This window comes from Eucalyptus grandis, chromosome 10, assembly GCF_016545825.1.
Source record: "Eucalyptus grandis isolate ANBG69807.140 chromosome 10, ASM1654582v1, whole genome shotgun sequence".
Classification (NCBI taxonomy): domain Eukaryota; kingdom Viridiplantae; phylum Streptophyta; class Magnoliopsida; order Myrtales; family Myrtaceae; genus Eucalyptus; species Eucalyptus grandis.
The window spans coordinates 18329842-18353302 of record NC_052621.1 but is presented as its reverse complement, the minus strand read 5'-3'; the positions used below and the strand labels follow the sequence as shown (position 1 = coordinate 18353302).

Here is a 23461-nt window from a genome sequence, read left to right as displayed (position 1 = left end):
AATCGTTTGTAACAAATCAATATTCTAAAAGCAAAACAAGATCCAAATAGAAGAAATTGCACCTATGTCATTAGCTGTTATAGTTTGAAATTACTATTTGAGATTTACCAAATAAAATTTAAAAAAAAAATGAAACGATAACCATATAGATGTCAATAGATAACGTCCTTGGAAATAAAATGAAACTATATTCGATGGAATGAAAATTACCATGGGGAATAAAATTATACTTTTCAAACAATTTGCATTAGTAACCCAAAGTAAAATCAACTGTATCTCCAATGACTTAACTTCTTTTTTTTTTTTTTTTTTTTTTGGTCATACGTGACTTAACTTTGATGACGTGCCCCGTAAGTTATATTTGAAGTGGATATTTCAACCGGAAGAAAGAAACGTCATATTTGAGTGCGTGGATAGGATTCAAACATTGAAATGATTAAAAAAAGAGTACACCACTACTTAAAAGATTCTTGCGTGGTGCCCTTAATATTTTCTCTCTCTAGCTCTTAAGGGAGCAAAATCAATGTGATTTTAATAGGATATTACAAATTGAGAGCCATCATTTTCAAACTTTATATTTTATATTTAAAATATTTCCATGCAAAGCACGAGTCTTCCTGTTAGTACGGGAATACTTGAGAGTAAATAAAAGAAGATAAGTGTACAAAAAGTTTTAAAATTTGTCAAATATTAATATCATTTTTTTTATTATTTTCTCTCTTCTATATGACTTTTTTTTAATTGTTTTCCCTCTTATGTGTGCTTGATCTTACTAAAACATTAAACGGCATTGTTTTGATCCAAATCCTAATTTTTCAACCAAAATCTTATGTTAATTAAGTTAAAAAAAAATAAAAAGGGCTAACTTTCTTTGAAAAAAACGGAACACAAAAAAGCGCCTATAGACCACTGGCCGTTGGCTCAGCTTGGTAGGTTTAAATGAACTTTGCGAAAAGGTGAGGAGTTTGAAACTTTTGCGAAGCAAAAGCTTTGGTGAGATTATTTCGGTGACAAGTGTCTACCTAGGGTGGTGGCCCTCCCGCTTACGTAAAGACTTGAAGTTTACGCTTCGGCTACTGGCTAAAGCGGTTCCTCCAGCACAAAAAAAAAAAAAAAAAAAAAAAAAAAAAGCGCCAACGGCAGTGGGAGTGCCCCACCATTGCCAAAAAGGAGTGGTAGTGGTTGCAAAGCCTTCTAGTGATGATAGGGCGGTGGGGTTGGGGGCCTACCCCTTTTTTTCCTTTCTTCTTTGTATTCTTTTTATTTTTTAACCTAATTTAATGAAGATTTACGGTAAAAGGAATAAGATTTAGACCATTGACAATGTTGCTTTAGTCTTATATTTCATATTTTAGTAAGAATCGTAAAAATAAGCTTAATTAGATGAAGTTAACAAAAAGATATGATAGCATCAATTTATTAAATTTTAAAACTTAATCGTATCTTTTGAAAGTATATAAATTCAATCACACTTTCGTAACGATTGTTTTTTTCAAAGCACTAATCTCTAAATAAAAAGTATAACCATGTTTGGACCATTCACCGGAACATAGACTCACGTTATCGAGGCATGCCATAGTTTCATGGGCCCGAGATTGATCAATTTTTAATGGCCAACTTCATCTTATGGCATCGAGATCTGTTGACTTTTTGACTGATTGTTGGCATTTCGCTTTCTAGCCCACAGTATCGAAATATCTCCCAACTCAATGACAGCAGCTTCTCGCATGTAAAATGAAGTTTGGCACGTGAACTCAGAAGTGATTCCATCATACGGCCCATAGATTTTTTCTTCGCCATTGAAAAGGACGAAGAGATACGGCTGGCGTGGCACCTTAAGCGTCCCCATAAGATTCTCACACTTGTTATTCGCTAAGGAGCGCTCGGTTTTACATTACAAGTGCCTGACCCTGTTTTGATACACTAATAATTTATCCCAACTCGGCAAGCCCATCGCCGGCGATTCCATGAACATGCCCATAGAATTAAAGGGAACAAACTAAGGAGATTCGCTCCCGATGTGATTCGAATTCGTGATGGATGCTGGCCTGACACGTGGTGGGGGGCATAGCCAACAGAGTTCAAGGGACTTGCAACCCGGTTTTGTTTCTGGACCATAAAACCTTGTACTCGGGTCAGGTGCCGAGACATTGAAGAATGGGATAACCTGGTTCTGCAATTTTGGACTCACGTTCAGAGGGGCATGGTGGTCAACTGGCGGTGCGGGGTTCAGTCGAATTGATTGCAAATTTCTGATCCCTGACGCAACACGACAGGAGCACGTTCCGGAAGCTCCGGAATCTGTCACTCACATGATCTCGGCAAGGGTGGAGATGGATTCCAACCCCATCTTTCTCGATCACATGATCTCGATTAGGGGAAAATGACGTGACTGATTTTTAAACTTTGATATAATTTTTAATAAAATTTTTGAACTTTTAAATATTTTGATATAATCTAAAGATAATATTAAACTTTTACCAATAATTCAAGAATTATTGAGTGAAAGTTCATGAAGGACATCCTTATTACAAACTGAATTAATATTCACGAATTATTTGTACTATTTTTAATCGATGTCGTTGATACTAGTTGATGATTAATCTGTAAGATGACATCATGTGCATGGGAGGGTCCATAGTAATTCTTGAGGGGGTACTTTACCATTTACAGTCTCAATTTCCTTGTTTTGATTTTATAACCGATGGATCTTTTTTCCCATCAATTGTCAAAGCAAGCAAATTAATTTTCCCAATTAGCCACCGACCTTCTTTTCAATTACCATATGTTTAAATTACTTTCAAAACTCAAACCTTTTTTTTTTTGGGGGGGGAAGTATTGAACCCCGATGGGGCTATTACCATATCTTTTCTTTGGGTGTATATAAAACACACTCTGTTAAAGTTGATTAATAAAATTACCTTTCTACTTCAATTGTATACATATTCATATATAACAATATATATTTTGTATGCAATTACGATCCATGAATTGCTACTTTTATGTTGAATTGAATTCCTATCGAAAGAATAATTTAAGTTCTTCCTTAAAACAAGGTATAAAAAAATGCAATAAAACATGAATTTAGTTAAGAACTCAATGTATGACGCATTACTTTTGTTCCTTCCAATCTCAGTGAACAAGATTTAAAAGAAAAAAACAAAAGGGAAAGGATTCGAACTATAGATTTTTATTGTTCTAACATGAAGAAAATCAATAACACAATCCCATAACTTAAGATGTGCTAAGCATATGTCTTGTAATCCAAGGGCACTGGGTTGGCTATCGATTACAAGACATGTGCGAAGCACATACCAACTTAGTGGGAACCCTTTCGAATTCTACTTTCTCGTCTCAGGTGCAAGAGTTTATAATACCGACTATACCTGAAGGTGGCCACTTCCGAAGACGTGATGCGGAATTTGCCTTCCCTGTCAAAAGCCCCCATGTTCCTTATTGTATCTTTATCTTCCCAGGAGGAGGGAATACTCCCTAAGCCTTTATCGTCCAAGGGATGCTGAGACGAAGTAATTTAAGGACTTACGTAGGTACAAAATTACATATATGTAGAGAGTAAGTAAATTTTTTTCTAATGAAGTAATACGGGTTTGAATGGAATGCCCACCACTTGTCTCTGGAGTAAGGAGAACTGGACTATATGAGGCCCACCAGCCAAGCTTAACTGAACAGTGCTCAAGGCCCAAGCCCAATCCAAACGTGGGCCGAACAGTGACCGCTGGCGTGAGGCTTGCAACGTTTCCGTGGGGGCATCGCCGAACTTCTCTGTAAGCATCTTTTGGCGCAGAGAGAGAGACAGAGAGAGAGAGAGATGGAGGAAGAAGACGTGCGAAGAGAAGCGGCGATAGCTTCAGCCCCCCTCTGCAACCCAATTTCAAGTCCCCCGGGGTCACCAAGGACCAGCTCTCGAAATTCCAAGTATGCCCATCATCCCTTATTCTCGATTCTGGAAGGAAGTCCGTATCTTTTTGGGGGGTATGGATTGCTTGATCCCCGTTCATGTCGTCGTTCTTGATCAGTCGGGTTTTCGCGCCTCGGGCTTGTGAACTGGGATGTCTGTTTCGCATCATTATCTATGCTTCGGCGGGAGGAAGTTCGTAACTTGAGCTGAAAGACGTGTGAATGACATTACTTCAATTTCAGACTCTTGCTGTCTAATCCTTAGACGTGTATCTTAATGAATGTGCCTGCTTGGCATGCATTGCGAGCCTGTTTATTAATGGGTTCTCTGTTTCGGAGAATGGGTAGTAAGTATGGCGAAGAGCTAATGTTTATGGACTCCATTCACGAGCCAGTTTCTTGCTGAGGAATATGTATGATGTCCGCTGTGAGATTGTTTCTTTATGGCATAGTATTTTAGGACAAGCCATCGCATGACAAGCTGATTGTTTCAACATGTCTTACTCTACTCATGTGGATTTCAGTTGGATTCTGGCAGAAAGCCCAACAGCACCGCGAACTGACCATGTTTTTTTGTTTGCCATCAACTGCTTACTGATTTCAACGAATAAGATGGAAAAATCTGTATAATGGATGAATCGAGAATGGTTTATTTGGTTTGAGTCGCTAACTTGGAAAAGAGGCTGCAAACCTTGTTGGCTGTTAAATTACGTCTATTAGTGGCTGCAAACTTTAGTAGATGGGTGCCTTTATGTTGCGGTGATCAGTTAATCACGCAGTAATATTTCTGAGGTTTTCTCCTTCAGTGACGAGTAAACAATGATGGTATATATGTGGCTGGGCTCTTCTGACTTATACTTCAATTAGGCATTAGTTCTTGAGATATCATTGGCCTTTTTTCTTTGGTGTATTAGTTTGTATTATCCTCTGATTGACGTGACTTTGTTAAGAGCCCTAAAATCACTCTACCTCTGGGTTCTTTGTTCTGACGATAAATGGCTGACAAACGGAAGTTTTGATATTTGATGTCATTGACTCAGCATTAACTTATTAGAGAGGACTGCAAAATGGCTAATAACTGTGATGAAGGTCCAGCTATGTCAATAAAACAAGTCTCTCATTCATAGGAGATCATCAGGAGCGTAAGAAATCTTCTGGTGTCTATTTATTATTCATATCTCTTTCCTCTGTAAGTTTGTTAGTCCGACTCTTCTATTGAGGTCACGTTCATACTGCCAATGTCAATTTCTAAAGATATTACATGGGTCCATTGTGCGCTTAATGCTGTTCATTCGAAGAAGTTTGTAACTACTTTGTCCTTATCAAACCTCCCCAAATAAGTAATAAGGGACGACTTTTGGGGTTGAGTTTTCAGTTATTCATTGGTTTAACTCTCTCCTCACATATGAACTAAGATGTTTATACCTACTATGGGCTGTGTCTGTTTCCTTTACTTCTTGACAGTTTGCATGAGCTACATGAGAGGCAATGGGCTCAGTGCTCTAATTCCCATTGCTTTATCAAATGGGGTGCTCTGTGCGTTCCTCCATGCCAGGAGGCTCAATGTTCTGATGCCAGTTATGACAACATAGCCCCACTCATGTCAGTAGAATTTCCATGTATTCAATCGATGGCATTTGACTGGATCTTAATTTATATGTCACTTTCTTCATGTGGGAATTTGATCATAATAAAGTCTATTAGACATATGAAGCTTAACCTGAAAGACAAAGCTAATAGCAAAGGCCACCATGGACACCACATAGTTATGATATTACTTTTATGTCCCATTGTTCTAGCCTACAGTTTGTGTTTTCTTGTCTGAATCTAAATGTGACATATGCATTCTCTGCCACTAAACCCATGTCCAAGTCCAATAACATAGCTTTGTAATTTTTTGCTTCTCTCTTTCTCCTGCTAAACTAAATACTAGATGATTCTTCCCTAGTATTCCCTTCATAAATTCACCAATTACCTTATGTACTATTTGGCCAAAGAAAAGACACCTTTTGACGTTCTCTTTTCAACTGGCAGGAGCTGCATAAGAAGCGCATGCAAATAAAGAAAAAGTCAGAGCAAAAGAGATGCAAAGGTCTCCTTTTTGGCTTTGGTGACTTTATATCATAATTTAGAGCTTATTATTCACCTGACATTTTTGGTATTGCAGATGAGACCAGGAAATTCATAAAAAAGCCAAATAGCAAAAATAGGATTGACAAAGAAACATCAGTTGAAGATTCCAGTTTGTCAAACTCTGGTCTCGATAGCAAAGAAAATTCCTCAGGAGAGCAGCAGGATAGGCAACAGCAGATTACATCGATGAAACGCCAGAAGTTACATTGGGGGTACCACTCACTTTCTTCCATATTATCTGCTGAATCAGTGCTGCTTTGATAGTAAAATTCAGGAATTCAAGTAATTTTTGTTGACCAGAAGAACAGTTGCCTATGCTCATCTGATTTGAAAAATGAAATTACCACTCTTGGGGAGGGAGTACTTCCAAGTATCTCAACATTACTCGTGGCTTCTCTGTTCAAGTTTTCTGTAATTGAGTCATCTTAAAACACATGTCCGTCACGAATCCATGGCCTTAATATTTTCATTGATCTTGCCTCTGCAGTGTGATCTAAATAGTGAATGTACATTTACCATGTTGGCCGAATACCCATGCTATTGAGGTGTTCTTTGTTCACAAAAGTTGATCTTTGCTTTTCTGCTCTTGATAGGCTTGACGTGAAGGAGAGATGGGAAAGGAAATCCAACATGTAGAGTTGTTTCTTCTGGCAGAATGCAGATCGAAACGAGCATCTGCCAAAGCATTAAAGTCAGTCACATGGACGATGGGGAGTCCAAGGCCACTCAAAAATTTGTCAATTACTTGTATGCGCAAAGTGCAAGAGAAAGTTTAGTCTGAGTATTTCTCGAGCAGTTCTCCTATCTGGGACTTGAAAAGGATTGCTATTTAGAGACTACACTGTGGGCCTTGCATTTTGTGACCGTTCTACGTTTGCTAATGCCTATTTCTGACCAAGATTTGCCTTGTACCGTGACTCATATTCTCAGAGGAAGATGGATGAAATGGAAGAAGGCACGGAAATTCTGTTTTCACCTTTCATTTGCCGATACTATTTTGTTGCTCAATTTTTGTGTATTTATAATATAATTTTTATGAATAATAATATATTATAATTTTCTGTTCAATCAATATTCAAAGTCTGAATTTACTTTCGTTGCTGGATATCCAACATGACCAATAAATAAAATTACAATCAGCTTTTAGCAAAAGATGCACATAATATTGAAATTAACATAGAATTTTAGTTTCATTAATGTACACTTAATTAGTAAAATGAGAGGCGCCTGGTTTTTTATTTGAAAAATTCGGAATCAAAATAATAAGTAAATTGCTTCATAATAAATCAATCATACTCAATATATTAGACACAAGTTAAATTATTATAAAACCAGCATTAATTTATGAATAAAAAGGCTTTAGGAGAAGGTGGTAGCTTGTCCAGTTTGGCAATATTAAAGAAAAGTTAGGGAAATAATGGTCCATGTGAAAATACAATTAAACTCACCAAACAACCGAGCGTGTTTAGTCGTTTTTTTAGCTTAAACTATTAATATTCTTTTTTTCTTTAAGTATAGTTAATTTGTGATAGATGAATTTAATCAATTAAGTTGTTGCATGAATCGATTTAGTGGTCAAGATGCGATTCTAGGACAATAATACAATCTGTAGACAGGACCACGAAAGATGATTACAAATGCATCATGCAAGAGGCCTTTTCAAACCTCTTATTTTACAATAAAATCATGATATGACCGACAAGCTTTCTTAAAGATGCATTGCGATGAGAGCCTACGTTCCTCATCAGATGAACTGAGTTCATCGGAGTATTCGGCACGTCTCATCCGTATTAGCTGTAATGAAAGCTCTAGTTTTTCTAGGCCAGGACCACTGGACTATCCAGCAATACTCGACTCTTGTTGGCATTGCTAGTGCAGGCATCAAATTCCTTGCGAAGATTGATTGCCAATTGTGGCAATTGTCCATAAGGTTGTAATTATGTCTTTAAGGATTTTGAGAAAGTGGACCGTCCCAAGAGACTTGAGATGACCATGAATGATCTCGAGATGGTTAAGGATGATTTAGTATCGAAATTACCACCTATCAACAAATAGTTTTTCTTTCTATTGATTTTAACATTCTCAATAATTACAGAACCTAAACAACAACAAAAAAAACAACAACAACAATTTTTTTAGTGAAAATTAACAAAAGAATTTCAATATATTGCTGCTCACATATTCAATGGAAATCGTTTATATTGATGCCTATGTCGCCCAATTACACAATTTACCAAAAAATTCATAAACCTATGATATTAATACAAATTCAGTCTTAAACCTTTCAATTTGACCAATTTAGTCCTAAATATTTTCACATTAGTATCAATTTAGTCCATCTAGCTAAATTTAATCGACCGACATTGACATAGACACCAACCGATTGGCGAACGATGATGTGGAAATTTTTAATACATTTTTATTTTTTCAATTTTTTATTATTTTTTTCTTTTTCTTTTTCCTTTTCTCATTCCTTTTGTTCCTCTTGGCTTTCTTCTCGCAGTGACTAGTGAGCTTCGGCATTTCCATGAAGCCCTCACCTAGTCCCGCCGAGGGCCACAGGCAAGGCCACACTTGCCACGGCCTTGCTGCATGTGAAGGCGGCCTCGCTTGATCTAGGCGAGGCTTGCCTAGCTTGCAGCCCTGAGCAAGGTCAAGTGAGGGCCACAACCATCGTTGAAGGCTTATCGGCCACTATAGGAGAAGAAGGCCAAGAGGGAAGAAGAGGAAAAAGAACAAGAAAAAAAGAAAAAAATAATTAAAAAATTACTTAAAAATTGCCATGTTAGCCTTTGCTAGTGGGACGGTGTCTATGTTAGTATCAGGTGGCCAAATTTGTTTAGATAGACTAAATTTGTATTAATATAAAAAATGGTTTAAGATTAAATTAGTCTAATTAAAAGGTTTAGAATTAAATCGATACCAATACCATAAATTTAAGACTTTTATTTGGTATTTTTGCCCTTTTATATTGGATTCCAATAAATTGATAATATATTAAATACAAAAATTTAAACTATGTTATTCAAAACACATTTTGAATCTTAGATTACAAAAATAAATATCTAAATAGTAAATGGATTTCTATCAGAGACAAGGCGATCACTTTTAGGAACGTTGAAGACAACTTCAAGAATAGAAGACTATAGCGAAGTTGGAGCATCGACCCGGTCATCTTTTAGGGCATCCTTAGCGGCCTTCCTTTTAGCTGGTGCGTGTTCTGACTTTGGGAGCAGCAGCTTCTGCTAGTTGCTATGGTTTCTCTTCCCTAGCTGTGGGTTTGTTCTAGACGCTGTTTGTGCTTGCCATGCTTCCCTTTTTTTGTTGGTTATCATGGTTGTGACTCTTACATCTCGGCATCTTCTACTCATTATGATCTACTGTATTGAGTGTATGTTTAATACTGTTATTTTGTACATTTGGTCTTTGCTCAATATATTTATTACCTTCACAAAAAAAAAAAAAAATCATATTGTTGTTGTCACATATAATTCTTTTTAATTACAAGGACATTATAATGTCCTCTAAATAAATAAATAAAATCATATATTCACGACTATCCAATAATATAACATTTAAATATATTGAACCATGAGTTTTTATGTCTATGTGGAATTCTTAATGCATATATATTTATATATCACCGAATTGTGTTTATTTTGTCCAAGTAAATTACCAAAAAAATTTACCCAAAAAAAATACCAATTCATTTTTATATATTATATCCCTGCATTATGTGAAAAAGAAAAGGATGTCTCAATGATAAATCTCAGTCCCTGGGCAGTAGCAACGCAGCCGCAACTGCTCCAGAAAAGGCTTCCGACGCCTCCAATCCTCAAACCGTCGTCAGCGGCTCGCCCGTGCGTCGTCGAGTCTCTCCTCCACTTTCAGTGTTAAGGTCTGTTTTTGCCCTTTTGGGTTTGCAGTCTTCTCTTCTAAGCACGTCTCTCTGCGTTCCTTCAATGGCCTCCGTGCCTTGGAATGCAAATTTCGACTCGAATAGGACAGGGAAAGGTGCCCCGGTCTGTGAAAACAAGGGAGGGTTCTCGTTTGCCTTCGAACTATTTATCAAAAGCCAAAGCTTTTGTGAAAAGTACCCTTTTCGGAATGCAAGACCGAAGTCTTGCTCAGCTAGTTATTTTTGGGTTTCAGCTCTTTTAGGGAGATGATTTTTGGGTCGATGAGAATTGTGGGATTAGTCGTAAAATGTTCTTGTGTTCTTGATTAATCGTATTGGGGAATGATGGCTGAGTTCTAGGGGCAAAAAAGTTCTGAATTTTGGGCGGCTGAGAATTTTTATTTTTATTTTTCAGGACCACATGAGCTTAACCAAGTAATTGCGTGCTGTTCTCTGAGTATAGGTCGATGGTGTGTGCATTGTCTGCCTCCAGTACGAGCATTTTCTTTCGAAAAGAGCCTCACTCTCATCACTTCCGGAGGAAACGTTTTGTTTCGATTAGGGCTTGCACGTCTGCTGCATCGCCACCGGATAACATCAATGGGTCGAAAGTTGAGTATACGCCTTGGCTCATAGCTGGTTTGGGAAATCCCGGAAATAAGTACTCTGGTACTAGGCACAATGTACGAGTTGACATTGGATTTTTCCTCAAGTTTCAATGTCATTATATCCATTCTATTTGGTTATTTACATGGAAGGTTCTCGCTTAGGTTGGTTTTGAAATGATCGATCGAATATCTCAAGAAGAGGGCATCATAATGAACATTATCCAGTCAAAATGTTTGATTGGCATAGGTACTCTTCGACTGCGATAACACACTGTTTTTTCCTTGCTTCTTTTTTCATTATTGGAAATGAAATTAGGGCTCATTTCAGTCTCTGTCCAGTGATAGTTGATCTTCTTGCGTGATAAATGCAGGTTCCACTGGAGAGGTACCAATTCTGTTAGCGAAGCCTCAGACTTACATGAACTTCTGTGGAGAATCAGTAAGTTGTTCCATTCTGTTCTTTCAATCACTGAAGTGGCTGCTCTGTTGCATCGAGATGTAATCATTTTTATGAACATTTGAATGAAGAAGCCAACGTTTTAATAGAGAAGAGTCATTATCTCCATGTGAGACTCGTTGAATTTTAATCAAAAGGCTGCTGAAGTTTTCTTTTCATATAATTGGAGGATGATGAGCCAAAAATATTAAGTTATGAGATTGCTCATTGCTTGAATGATACTGACGGAACTTCGTTTATATAAATCATCTTTTGTTTGACTTTTTTTCATTTTTTATCTTACTGAGATTTATTCCTTTGATACCTACAGTTAGGTCATAAAAAATCACTCAGAGATGTATTAACTGTTACTGCTTATCTGCGAGTTAGATACTAATTTCAAGGTTAAGGAAAAGATGTCCTTGTGCTGTAACTAATATCTACATCTGGTTCTAGTTTCTAAAACTTGTATTGAGGTTGGTGCACCTCATGGTATTGAAGAATTTTTAACAGAGAAATGTCACTTCTTTTTGGTTCAGATAGAAATGCCTGTTAAGAGCCTGGGAATTTGAAGTTTGTGTGAATGGGATGTGGTCGGTTTGGCAGTGTCTCCTACAAGCACTGGTTTTTGTTTCTTTGAGTGAATGAGGCAAACTAGTAGTGCAATTTGTTGGGAGTGTGATAAAGTACTACGGATTGAGGGGTTTTTGTTTATGGAAATTTCTCTACCCATTTACCTCTATCTGACATCTTAAGCTCAAAATCACATAAAAAGCCCAGGAGGAGTACTGAGTGTTTAATATTAGATTACTACTTTTTAATAGTTTAAAATCTTTTTACCACTTTAAGGAAGACTTGGGAGATTGCAGATCATCCACTGTCTCATTCTCAATGCACTTGTTGAAACATGAGACCCCTGAATGCACATGACTGCGGACTCACCAGTCACCCCGATAGACTGTGAAGTCCTCAGCCATCACCTTGTTAGCCCGAAAGTTGTCCTGGTTATGCTAAATGGCCTTGGGATGCTCTGTTGTCTATAATTCGAGAGCTTGTGGCTCGATATCATTGAACCATTCTAGATAAAAATGATATAGATTAGGCTCCAAAAAGAGTACGTGAGTGTTTGACTGTTTAGGCAGATCCTTACTGGTCCGTGAATTAACAAAGTTGTTCCAACTCCATGAATGATTGTTAGTAATTACTTGTATTTTGATTCCCCCCTTTTTATTATCTTTCATTTTTTTCTGGTATTGTCTTTTGGAAGGGACCAGAAAGAGGGGAGGGGGCTGGTGGTTGGCATTTGATTTCTTCCGCTTGGTTTTTTCCGCCAGTTTAAATCACTTTTGATTGCATACTCTTCCCTCGTGGTGATTGATGTTTGCTACCATTTTTTCTAGATACATGCTGAGTATTTCTAATTCTAACTCCTCTTTTATCATTGTTAATCCGGAAGGTTGGGGCTCTGGCGGCATATTATCAAGTTCCCCTGCGTCATATCTTATTGGTATGTGCATGTATAATGCCCTACAAGAATGCAGGTCTGGGAGAACTAAGTTGCATCTAAATTCTACAAGATTTTCCATGTTTTCTCATGTAGGTATACGATGAGATGAGCTTGCCGAATGGTGTTTTAAGGCTACAACCAAAAGCAGGGCATGGCTACCATAACGGGTATTCAGTCTGCATACCCTGATATTCAAAATTCACTTCATGTCTTGATATTCCCCAGCTTGCATTTTCAGAGTATTCTGTCAAGCCGCACAACTTATCGTGTTTCTCTCACCTTGCAGGGTAAAAAGTGTGATGGCCCACTTGGATGGCCGCCGCGAATTTCCTAGGTTGTGCATAGGTTGGTTCGGTGCACAGTTTAGATCCGTTCCACAACTCCTTTCTTCGGTCTGATTTTGTTTATCATGCAGTGCCATTTTATGTTGGGTGTTTGCAGGCATCGGAAATCCACCTGGCACCATGGACGTGAAAGCTTTCCTTTTGCAGAAATTCAGTTCCCTCGAGCGACAACAGGTACGCAACTTGTTACTGACATCCAGTGTCCTTGGGTAGGAGAGCTTTTATTCCTGAGTTGAGGTTGGGCAAATCGATGCTTAGAAGTGCCGGCAGGTTTGTGACTGTTATCGGTTACCTGCACAGATTGACATTGCACTCGAGCAGGGAGTCGAGGCTGTGCGGAACCTGGTGCTCAATGGGTTTGATCAAAGCATTGAAAGATTTAACCTAGGACAGAAGTACAAGTTCCACAAGGTTTGAAGTGCGCAGGTACTTGTAATATCAGGTTAAATGGAGGATGTGACTTATTATTTGCTCCTTTAGTTGATGACCTATGGGTCATTTACTTGGAGAGAATGAATCTAAGATGGAAATTCAGAGGGTCCTCGTCCTTCATTTTATCCATCCGATCGAAACGCGCGAATGACCAAATGTAATCAAAAACGGTCCAAAGAGGTCTCTCTATCAATATGGTTCTACCTACTCAGAAACACGCTGTTTTGCAAGCGGTCTGCGGAGAAGACGATCGGTATCTCGCTTTGTGGCAGCTGTGGGAACAAACCTGAATCTTTTGTCTTCTCGATCGCCCGATAGAGAATGAAGAAGGGTGATCTTCATCTTTTCCTCATAAGAGAGTCCATTCTTGATATCTTAACTAGACATGTCAAAATGAATTGTAAATTCATTTCTTAACTCATATTTAGTGGGTTGAGTTGTTATACAAATTTATTATTTTTAGTAAATGGATCATAAATTAATTTTAGAATTGCAAAATCCAAAATAATATAAGTATTACAACTTATTTGGATTCAATTTACTTTTATGACTGTTTTAGCCTTCCTTCAATCTCTCGCTTGCCTATTTCATGCTCTCATCTTAGTTTGAGCATGAGTTATTTCTAAATTGATTTAAATATATAAGTGCTTTAGTAATGTGTTGAATATTAGTTGAGTAGAAGTGGGCATGAGTTATTTCTAAATTGATTTAAATATATAAGTGCTTTAGTAATATGTGTTGAATATTAGTTGAGTAGAAGTGGGTCGGAGATGGATTACTAAATTTATCTTGTATGGAAATAAGTCAAAAGGAATTAAATGGGTTATTTTATGTTGGACCACTTTCGATCCGACGAACCTACTTTTGATAGGGTCTACTCCAAATTAAGTCTATCGGCCCTACTTTTTTCTTTTGGATGTCCTTCGGTACCACGACGCTAGAGAGATGAGCTGGGCAAGACTAATAACTTTCAAAACAGCCAAAGAGAAACAAGAACTTCAGCTCGTATAAAAAAAAAAAAAAATGCTACCAAAAATTTCAAACTGTACTCATTATAATACAAATACCCTAAACCTTTTTTTGTCTTATCAAAACTTCTAAACTTGCCAATTATATATATAATTTTTGTCTTATCAAAACTTCTAAACTTGCCTATTATATATATATATATGTCCTTAACATTTTTGTATCATGAAAAAACTCAAAGTTATACATGTATGGCATATATACCATCTATTTCAGTTCATCTATGATATATTTATCATACTAATATAAGTTTGAAGTTCTTTTATAACGAAAAATTATTTGGGATATTTGTGTCACAATAGGTAGATTTATGATTTTTAGTAGCATAAAAAAAATGTTAGAACCTTCGAGTCATGATAGGCATAGTTTTGGAATTTTTTTTTTGTAAATTAATTTTATTTAACTTTTTTTTTTTTTGTCGGTCTACTTTATTCCTACTATACACTCACTTGACTTGTGCGCCCGCCTCTTGCGGGCGTGCCGCAACCCACTCTCAAACTTACGCGTCCCTACCCCTATCCCCCCTGAGAAGGTGGGGATTTGAACCCCTCACCTCCCCCTTCCATGTTGGAAGGGTGGACCCCCAGTGGTTAATTTTATTTAACTTGGATAACATAAGTTATTCTGAATATAATTGACAAAGATTTCAAATTTACAAAATCAGAGTACAATCCGGCACTCTCGACCGAAGTAAGTAACATCCTTCGCGATTCTATCCAAATTCCAATCGCAGGTTGTCCACGTGTCAGCCCGCATGGTAGTCGCCGTGCTGATGTGCACGGTGACGGGCGTAGCTTCTCTCCAAGAACGATGCCGTGAATGGTCAGTCAATCAATAGATTTCTTCGAACTCCATGAATTATGACCTGAATGAATGGTCGAATTCTTCAATTAGCCGTCGAACCAAAATCTCTCTCTGAACACACTTCAATGCCAAGTCCATTGTGTAACTCTCTAATTTGATTTGAGCGGAAGCTAACTCATTCTCACCTTCAACAACCCAATTTCTAATCCCCAAAAGGTATTCAAGGAATCATCGTCATCTTCAAAGAATCAACACCAATGCCATCTCATAGCGCGTGGGAGAGATTTTGAAATCCTAACTCCCCAATCTAAATTACCAATACGGAATCAACTCTATTCCTTTTTTTTTTTTTTTTTTTTGGTCGCATGAATCAAAATTCAGGGCCTTCTAACAATATTTGGCCCTAAGTGTTGTTTGAAACTACATTAAAAAAAAAATTAAATTTTTCTGTATTGATTACTTACAATTTTGAAATTGAGAGCCTTATTCTATCATCCCATGTTATATGTAAAGAACTTATTTTAGCCAGCTCCTCATCGCTCAAAACTACAAAAACCCAAAAACCCACTTCTCAGATTTATTTTTCTCCTTAGCTCTTTTTTAATTTCTATTATAAATAAGTATATTTCCTCCTGAGCTAGTGATTCTGTATCATGCACGAGGCACAAGAACAGTTTGCTTGTTCATCATCCATTCATCCCACGGAGAAGGAAGTCGTCATGGTACTTCCCAATAAGATCCCAGCTTAGTCAACTCCACGGACACGTGTGTTAAAAAAAAAAAAAAACTCCACGGACACGTGGGCCCACAAAATAAAAAAACACAACAGAACGCGACACGTAGGACGAAGGGTTCGAAAAATAGAGAGGAGGAAACAGCTCTCCTCTCACGGACAGACACAATCATAGAAACTCCCACCGAGATCAGACGGTTGGTAGAGGATCCTATGAGATCCCCCCGGGGGGAGGGCCCACCTCTCCCTCCTCCTCCGATGATCCGAGCGAGATGGGGCGGGCCCCACCCCAAAAACGAACGTTGGGTGAGGAATTCGGAAAACCAAAAAACAGGAAAGAAAAAGAGTCGGCGAAAAGCAGACGACTTTCCCTCTCCCCCCTCAATCAGAATCAGACCGTTGCTGCTTCGCTTCACTTCACTTCACTTCTTCTTCTTCTTCTTCTTCTCATTGATCTTCTCCTCCTCCTCTTCTTCTGCAGCAGAAACCAAGAACCGATCCAACCCCTGCAAAACCCCTCTCTCTCCGTCTTCTTCCGCTGCTACGAGTCTCGCCACATCCATCGGCAATGGCGGAGAGCAACGGCCCGCCTCCGCTCCACCCGGCGAGCACCTCCCAAGCCCTCCAAGCCCTCTTCCACGCCCTCGACCCCGTCTCCCTGCTCCGCTCCCAGACCGCCGGGAAGGAAGGCAGGACGGAGCAGCGCTGCCCCGCCCCTCAGGTCTCGCCGTCGACGGCGGCCGAGAGCGGATTCGACGGCGCGGCTCCTCCCCCGCAGCACCCGGGGTGCGCCGCCCCGGCCGTTCAGCCTGTCGTCCGCACCGTCGACCCCGTGTCTCTGCTCCTGTCCCAGAACTCCGCCACCGACGACATCGTCCCGCTGACGCTCACCACCGACCACTACTTCATGGAGAGAGGGCCCCGGTACAACGCCTACGCTCGGCTGAGGGAATCCAGGTTGAGGATGAAGCACGCGAGGCAGGAGGAGCCTGAAGAGAGGGATCTCAAGCTCACCCCGCCGCCCAAGAAACAGGTCAGGTTCCAGGGGAATTTGGGTGGCGGCGGCGAAAATTTGGGCCGCACCCGAAGAGGGTCCGCTTCTATTTTGGCTCAGTCCGTCCCGGACTTCTCGGCAGCTCTGAGGAAGGAGAACCGGAAGCCCACGGCGCCGCTCCCCTCGCTGGCCGAGATCACCCCGCCATCGAAGAGCTGGTCGAAGGCAGGCAGCGGCTCCAATGCTAGGGGGAGCAAGTCGGTCGGAGCAGCGGCGGGGGAGAAGAGGGGCGGTCTGATGGCGAGGAAGAGCTACGCGAGCATGGAAGAACTGAAGGGGCTGTCCTGTGCCGCCGCGAGCGCCATCAATGGCGACAACAGAGGAGGGAGGATCGGGAGAGGGAACGGGATCGGGAGGACCGTCCTGGGTTACCGGAAGTTCTGAAAAGTGCCGTGATTTAATTCAGGGTCTGGGGTCGACAGTTAGTTCTGTTTGTTTTCCGACATGTTTGATCAGGTTTCACAAAATCTTTTACACGTTCTGAGGAGGTGTTTGATCATCATCATCACCATCACCGTCATCTTCAGAGCATAATGAATTCTTTACTATATTCTTTTTCCCTTCTTTCTTCATAAAAGAAGCTATAGAGCTTTCATTGTTTCTGGGGTTTGTTTCTGATGTAATGAATGGGAACTTTGGCCTTCCAGTTCCAGTTGAGTGATTGTGGAAGCATAAAAATAGCCCTGTATATAATTGTGGGTGAATCAATTTCAATGCAGCAGCATACACTTGCATTCATAAATGGATGAGAGAGATTTAAGGCTGTTACATTTAATAATTGCAGTAACTATTCACTCAAATACTATTCACGAAATCTTCTTACAACAAAAGCACACATCTGGTAAAATAAACAGCAACTTATGAAAACCGAAACAAGAACATCTTAAGATGAAACATCGACATTTGACGACAGTCCATAAAAATGGCCTTAAGGGGGGGGGGAATCATCTGACCTAGAAATTCAGTTAGTGTCTTTGCATAGAATGCTCATTTACAAATAATTAGCCTCCACCGCTAGCCGTTTCGGCATTTTGTACATTAGAAATTGCAGCAGCATCATGGACACGCAAAAAGAGTTGGCTGGTCTAAAACCCAGGAATGACGTTCGTCCTCAAAGATCTATCAGAATTTCCTCTACCAGATTACAGAGAATATCCTCGCCCAGTTCAGCACCGTTCTCAAATGCTTCGATGTCGAAATCTGTCCATTTCCCGAGGGCGTGACTCATCTCATATTCGATTATCTCGTCGGGAGTCATCCCAGCTAAACAGGCCCACCTTCTCATCTCCCCTCCAAAATCTCTGATCAGCTTCTCTACATTCAAGAACACCAATTGTCTCATCCACCCTTGATATCCAAAGTTACAGTATCTCCGGTACTTCAAATCCAAGCACTCCAACAAACAGTCAAAAAGAAACCGCCTCAGCTGATTCCACTCTTTGGCTTCCTCCGATCCAAAGAAAGATTTCATATCTGTCCAGGAAGTGGCAGCAGCATGTTCGAGTTCGTCAAGGAGAAAGACGGTAATGACAAAATCTTCCGTCCCATCGGAATGAAGTCGAGTCAAATCTGTAAAGAGCAGTTCAGCATGCAACATCACATCCTTTGCATATGTGCACCTGCTCCCAGCCAATCCCAACACCACAAGATCTCGGCCCCCTATCACTCTAGTTATCCGGTCAATAAGATCGATCAACACATTTCGGGAGCTTCTTCCCTCATCGAGTGATGTAGCAGAGTCCAAAAGGTCAGCTCCCGGATTGAGTGATTGCAGAGGATCAGGATAGTCCATGAAGTCATAATGCAACTTCGATCCTGAAAACACTATAATTTGTTTAGTCCAGGGAAGCTGACATTCAGTGAGAAGTACATGAAGATTCCCGTAGGATGGTTTGTGAGTGAAAACAAAAGCAACACAAGTCCTAGTGTGTTACCTGTGCCATCATCCAAGCTACTGGAGATGCAGCTGTCATTGGAAAAGGATGCATCTAGGACCGAACCTGGGCTCAAATGATTCACATCACTCAAAAATCCAATCAATGTCCCGTCCATCTTTGCCTTTTTCTGACAGGAAGAACAGTAGTTATTAGTCTAGCATGTTTTAAGGCATCATTAGAAGATGATGCATCAGTCTGGAAAACAGCATATAGCATCATAAACAGAACAGACAGGGAAGTTCAATCAAAAGAAATAAAATATAATGAAGTATGTTTTTCCAAAGTACAAATCCCCATAGAAATATTAAATCAACTATACTAATCATTTCACGTAAGATTTGCCGTCTTAGATTGTCCTCCAGTCAGAAAACCACATGTGATTACCTAAATGATAGCATATTGGACTGCTTAACAACCATTGAGACCGAGAAAACCAACCTTAAAAGCATTTCCAGCATCAAGCACATTGCAATCTTGAGATACAGGTGGAGCATCAGTTAAAGCGGCTATCAGTTCTTGGAGAATCATAGCAGTTGATCGCTTAGGTGTAGCACATGCCGTGCTCAGCTCATCTTCTTCTTGAGAAATCAATTCCTTCAATTTACATTCTAAAAGGGCACCTAGAGCATCTCCATTCCAGGGTAACTGCTTTTGACATGCTGCTTCATCATCACTTCTGTCGAATACCGGCTCTACGGAATCAGATGCCTTTCCACCACCAGGAAGGCTCTTCTCGGTTCTCTTGTCATCACTGCCCTCAGGAAAACTGCTCTTTTGCTTCATTGGAGATTTGAATGTAAAAGAAACCACACCATTATTGTTAGTGCCACCAGCCTTAATTCTATCTGCTTCACCTACCAATTTACTTCTTTCACAACTTCTGTCGCTGGAGGAAGCGCGAGAGTTGACCCTGGTCCTGGGAACAGCATCGTACCGAGCATCATTTTGTTTACCGACTTCAGCACTGACAAAACTTGGACTCTCGACTGGTCCATCAACATTAGAGGACCTTATCTTCCGTACTGGAGATCTGAATTGAGGCAAAGAATCAGGTCGTCTAACACGAGTCTTTCTGGCTGCATCAGAATCAGAGTTCTCAGCTTTAACAGGCAACCTGGGACGCGTTCGGCCACTTAGGCTGCGGTTCAGAGCTACAAAGTCCTTGGCTCCAGTAGCAGAATTTCCACTTAACGAGGCTTTCCTGCCATTGGAATTGCTGCATTTGACAATTGGAGGAGTCCTACCAGTCTCTAACATCTCATTCTGGGTGGCGGGACTATTCTTCAAAGCATTGGATGGCAATTCTTCCTGGTGAGGATTGCACTTATGGCTTGGTATGCACGGCTGCTCCAGGCATTCTTTAGGAACCGGTTTGGCATCCTTAAGGGGCACATTAAAGGCTTGAAAGTGGCAATTTGGTGGGGAAGACGGAGCAACAGATTCTCGTTGCCTTCTCCTATAAGTTACGTCTTTTTCTCGCATGACAGCTGCTGGTGGTGGTCTTGGTTTATTGGTTCCAGAGTCTTGATAAGAAGCATGAAAAGGATTCAAGGTTATGGCTGCATGATCTAGCATCTGTTGTGATGTGTTTTGTCTGAGGTCTATATCTACCAAATTACCACGGTTAATGCATGAAGCTTGCCCTGCAGACTCCGCTTCACTACATATGGCCCGTGTAAAGATAATTTGTGACTCAGATGGAGACCTTTCTGCTATACCCACCTCACTGGAAGGATATGCGGAGGTGGGGGAGGGAAGGGCACATCTATCCCTGTTTCTGGCTTGCAATCCAGGTTCTAGTATCCTAGTAGCCGCATCGATCAACCGAGAAGTCCGTGATGCATTCCTTATGGAAGAGATTCTTGGGCTCTTCGCAGGGGAGAGAAGCTTGGGATGATGCTGCTTCCTCGATTTAGTCATGACACCTTTAATTTGCAAAGCCTCCGCTCCAAAGCGAGTAACAACCCGTCTCTCCAATAAACCGGTCTTCTGAAGTTTCTGAGGCCTCGGCTCATGCTTTAGATGTCCCTTTTCATTACTCAAGCCGTCTTCCTTTGCGGACCCTTTGGTACCAAGGAGAAACTTCTCCGCTTTACCATGGCGAGGGTAGGACGACAGAGGCCTGGTAACCTTCTTCTGCGCCGCAGTAGGCATGGATTCAAGACCCATTAGCCTAGCAACCAACCCAGGAGCTTGAGTTTCATGCTTTGGCCTCTGTTCCAGATCAAGATTCTTATACCCATTTCTCCTCGAAGTAGGGAAACCCCCTTTGTTCTCATCGGCAATCTAAAAACTCAAGATATGCCATGTTCAAGAAAATATTAAGCACAGCCAGTCGTGCTCAACGGCAAACCAACAGAAAGAAGATGAGGGATAAAGTTTCAGAAAAGGCCTACCAAATGTAGCTTAGCACCGGGCATCTTCTCGTCCAGGTGGAAGTTCCTCGACACTTGCTTCGCGCGAACTGACACATCGAATTTAAAGAACAATGTGAACATTGCAGGGGCGGAGATTTGCGCATTACCGAGAGCGACGGAGCAAAACCAAGCAAAGAAGAAACGTATGGCAGAACAAAGGAAATTACCAGGAGGAAGCATCTTCCTGGAGAAGAGCCTCTTCTTGGCGAACCTCCGGTGCCAGTCGAAGAGCTGCAAGAAGATGCCGACGCAACCGCCGGGCCTCGTCGTAGCCTGACGCTTCTCCGTAATCGCCAGACGCGACGCCGCTTTCCCTGCACCCTCGTCCATCATCTTCTCCGCCAAGAACCGAAAACGAAGAATGCACTAGCCCGGTGGAAAACCCTAGTAAAACGACTCCGGCTAGTCCCAAACCCAATCCCGAGATCTAACTCCAGCGCTGACCCAGAAAAAAGAACGGAATCCCGGACGAGATCGATCCTCAGCGGCGTATCCAAATCAGTAACCAGACCGTAATGCGCTTCGTTTTCGCTGAATTACTTACATATCTCCAAATCACCATGCGAACGTTTCCAAATGCTCTACCGACAAAGCCCACCTCCGGAAACTAAAACGGTCGTCGCGGAGCATCATCGTCTCCGCAAACAGCTTTACGTTTCCCAGGAATCCGAGCCTCGCCCTCTTCAAAAAACTTCGAGAGCAGACCCTGAAACCCGAAAGCGACGGATCAGAGAAAAAGCCGACCCGGCGAAGAACAAAGACGGCACGATCTGCACAGCATGGACACTGCACCACTCCTACTGCAGTGCACTTTCTCCCTTCCCCAGCCTCTCTCTCTCTCTCTCTCTCTCACCTTTTGTACTTCTCTTCACGCAAGGTCCCAGACGCTCGCAGGCAGGCCGTAAAACCTGGATAAAGCTTACTCCTGCAATGGCGCTGGCGGCAGGTGAAAAAAGGAACGGAAAGTGGGGGGAAGAAGCGAGCGACTGATGGATGACGACGACGACGATCGAATCAGTCGCACCGAGGGGGGAACGAAAAGGGCGAGGCGGATGGTCTCGACAGCTTTCGAAGCAAGTGCAATGGCGTGGCAGGAGCAGCTCCAGGCTGCACCATTCGCAGCCTACCTCTCTCTCTCTCTCTCTCTCTCTCTGTGTCAGTGATTAGTTGAGCTAGAGAGAGAAAGTGGCAGAGGGTGAAGAGAGAGAGAAGAGAGAGGGAGGGGTGCGCAGGATAAGCAGTGGAGAGAGAGAGAGAGAGGGATGCACGGCCACGCGCGGTGGTCAGAGAGAAGGAGCAGGGGTGGGGAGGGGAGAGACTTTCACGAGGTGGTGGGGGAATCGGAGGGACGGAGGAGATGGACCGGTGAGGTTTGGAGAATAGAGACAGATCCGGAGGAGCGGTTTTTTGTCCGGTTCTGACTACTCCACACGTGCGAAACCGTAGCTTTGCATAATTGGGGTTGAACTTTTGAATTGTGGTCATATGATATTTGATAATTTTCACTTGTTAAACCTTGGACCGAGGGTACAGATAAGCCGGGTGAGTCACGAAAGTTTACGTTGACTTAATATACAATATGATTCTTAAATTTTAATTTATTTAATATTATCCATTCATTTTTAATACATATTTAATTTAAATTTTCAAATTAAATGAAAAATTTAAAGATCATTTACATTATTAACTCAGTTGTAATTAATTATAATGATTGACGATATGCATTTAGTACATGAATAGGCCAAAATCTTTTTCAATCACTCAATTCAATATGTGCTACAAAATCATAAACACTTTTGATATATGCATTTCAACTTATGGCAATTTTCGAGGTGATATATCATGATTTTAAAAGGGCAAATTGACTTAATTTACTTTTTGGATAGAGTATCAACATTTATTGTGTAGTGTTTTTTTCAGCCAATTAGGCAAAAATAGGGGAAATTGGATGGGGAAAAACTTAGGTTAGCACTTAATCATGAATAAATAAATGAAAATTATCAAGTTCTAAACTTAAGAATTGTAAATCATTAAATTCAGTTGAAATTCTCAAAGACTTTAAATTTCTCTTAAAACGCTAGTTGACACATGGAACAAAATGAGATAAGATTTCTTATATCTTAAGACTTATTTGGTTATGGTCAATTCATATAAAGTTAGATTCGATTTTAAAATATAAAATTTATGAAAGAATCGAAAGTAGAAATAAAAATA

General features: G+C 40.6%; 3 protein-coding genes and 1 non-coding gene across 7 annotated transcripts; 3 read left to right on the top strand and 1 right to left on the bottom strand.

Annotated features, from left to right (window-relative positions):
• The first annotated feature begins 3773 nt into the window (after positions 1-3773).
• LOC104422112 lies at positions 3774-7119 on the top strand. The gene is made up of 4 exons (XR_005546864.1): positions 3774-3936; positions 5953-6010; positions 6086-6263; positions 6645-7119. It is a non-coding gene; the product is annotated as an uncharacterized LOC104422112 (transcript).
• A 2693-nt stretch (positions 7120-9812) lies between these two features.
• LOC104422111 (chloroplastic group IIB intron splicing facilitator CRS2-B, chloroplastic) lies at positions 9813-13738 on the top strand. 2 transcript variants are annotated; one of them, XM_010034341.3, is made up of 9 exons: positions 9813-9949; positions 10413-10632; positions 10720-10804; positions 10929-10996; positions 12450-12500; positions 12594-12667; positions 12787-12845; positions 12942-13018; positions 13145-13738. In XM_010034341.3, the coding sequence occupies exons 2-9, from the start codon at positions 10417-10419 to the stop codon at positions 13259-13261; spliced, it is 747 nt and encodes a 248-aa protein (XP_010032643.2). In that variant the 5' UTR covers positions 9813-9949; positions 10413-10416; the 3' UTR covers positions 13262-13738. The 2 variants fall into 2 exon arrangements, with proteins under 2 accessions (XP_010032643.2, XP_039159128.1); XM_039303194.1 differs by having other exon boundaries at positions 10365-10632; positions 12787-12834; positions 12916-13018.
• Positions 13739-16195: 2457 nt separating this feature from the next.
• Positions 16196-17583, top strand: LOC104422109. The gene has a single exon (XM_010034337.3). It carries the CDS (start codon positions 16408-16410, stop codon positions 17275-17277), a length of 870 nt encoding a protein of 289 aa, XP_010032639.2. The 5' UTR covers positions 16196-16407; the 3' UTR covers positions 17278-17583.
• An 80-nt stretch (positions 17584-17663) lies between these two features.
• Positions 17664-22599, bottom strand: LOC104422110. 3 transcript variants are annotated; one of them, XM_010034339.3, is made up of 6 exons: positions 22101-22599; positions 21415-21953; positions 21227-21294; positions 19269-21116; positions 18828-18957; positions 17664-18717 (listed from the first exon to the last, which is right to left on the bottom strand). In XM_010034339.3, the coding sequence occupies exons 2-6, from the start codon at positions 21578-21580 to the stop codon at positions 18005-18007; spliced, it is 2925 nt and encodes a 974-aa protein (XP_010032641.2). In that variant the 5' UTR covers positions 21581-21953; positions 22101-22599; the 3' UTR covers positions 17664-18004. The 3 variants fall into 3 exon arrangements, with proteins under 3 accessions (XP_010032641.2, XP_039159122.1, XP_010032642.2); XM_039303188.1 differs by having other exon boundaries at positions 21415-22599; XM_010034340.3 differs by having other exon boundaries at positions 17664-18708; positions 21415-22598.
• Positions 22600-23461: the final 862 nt, after the last annotated feature.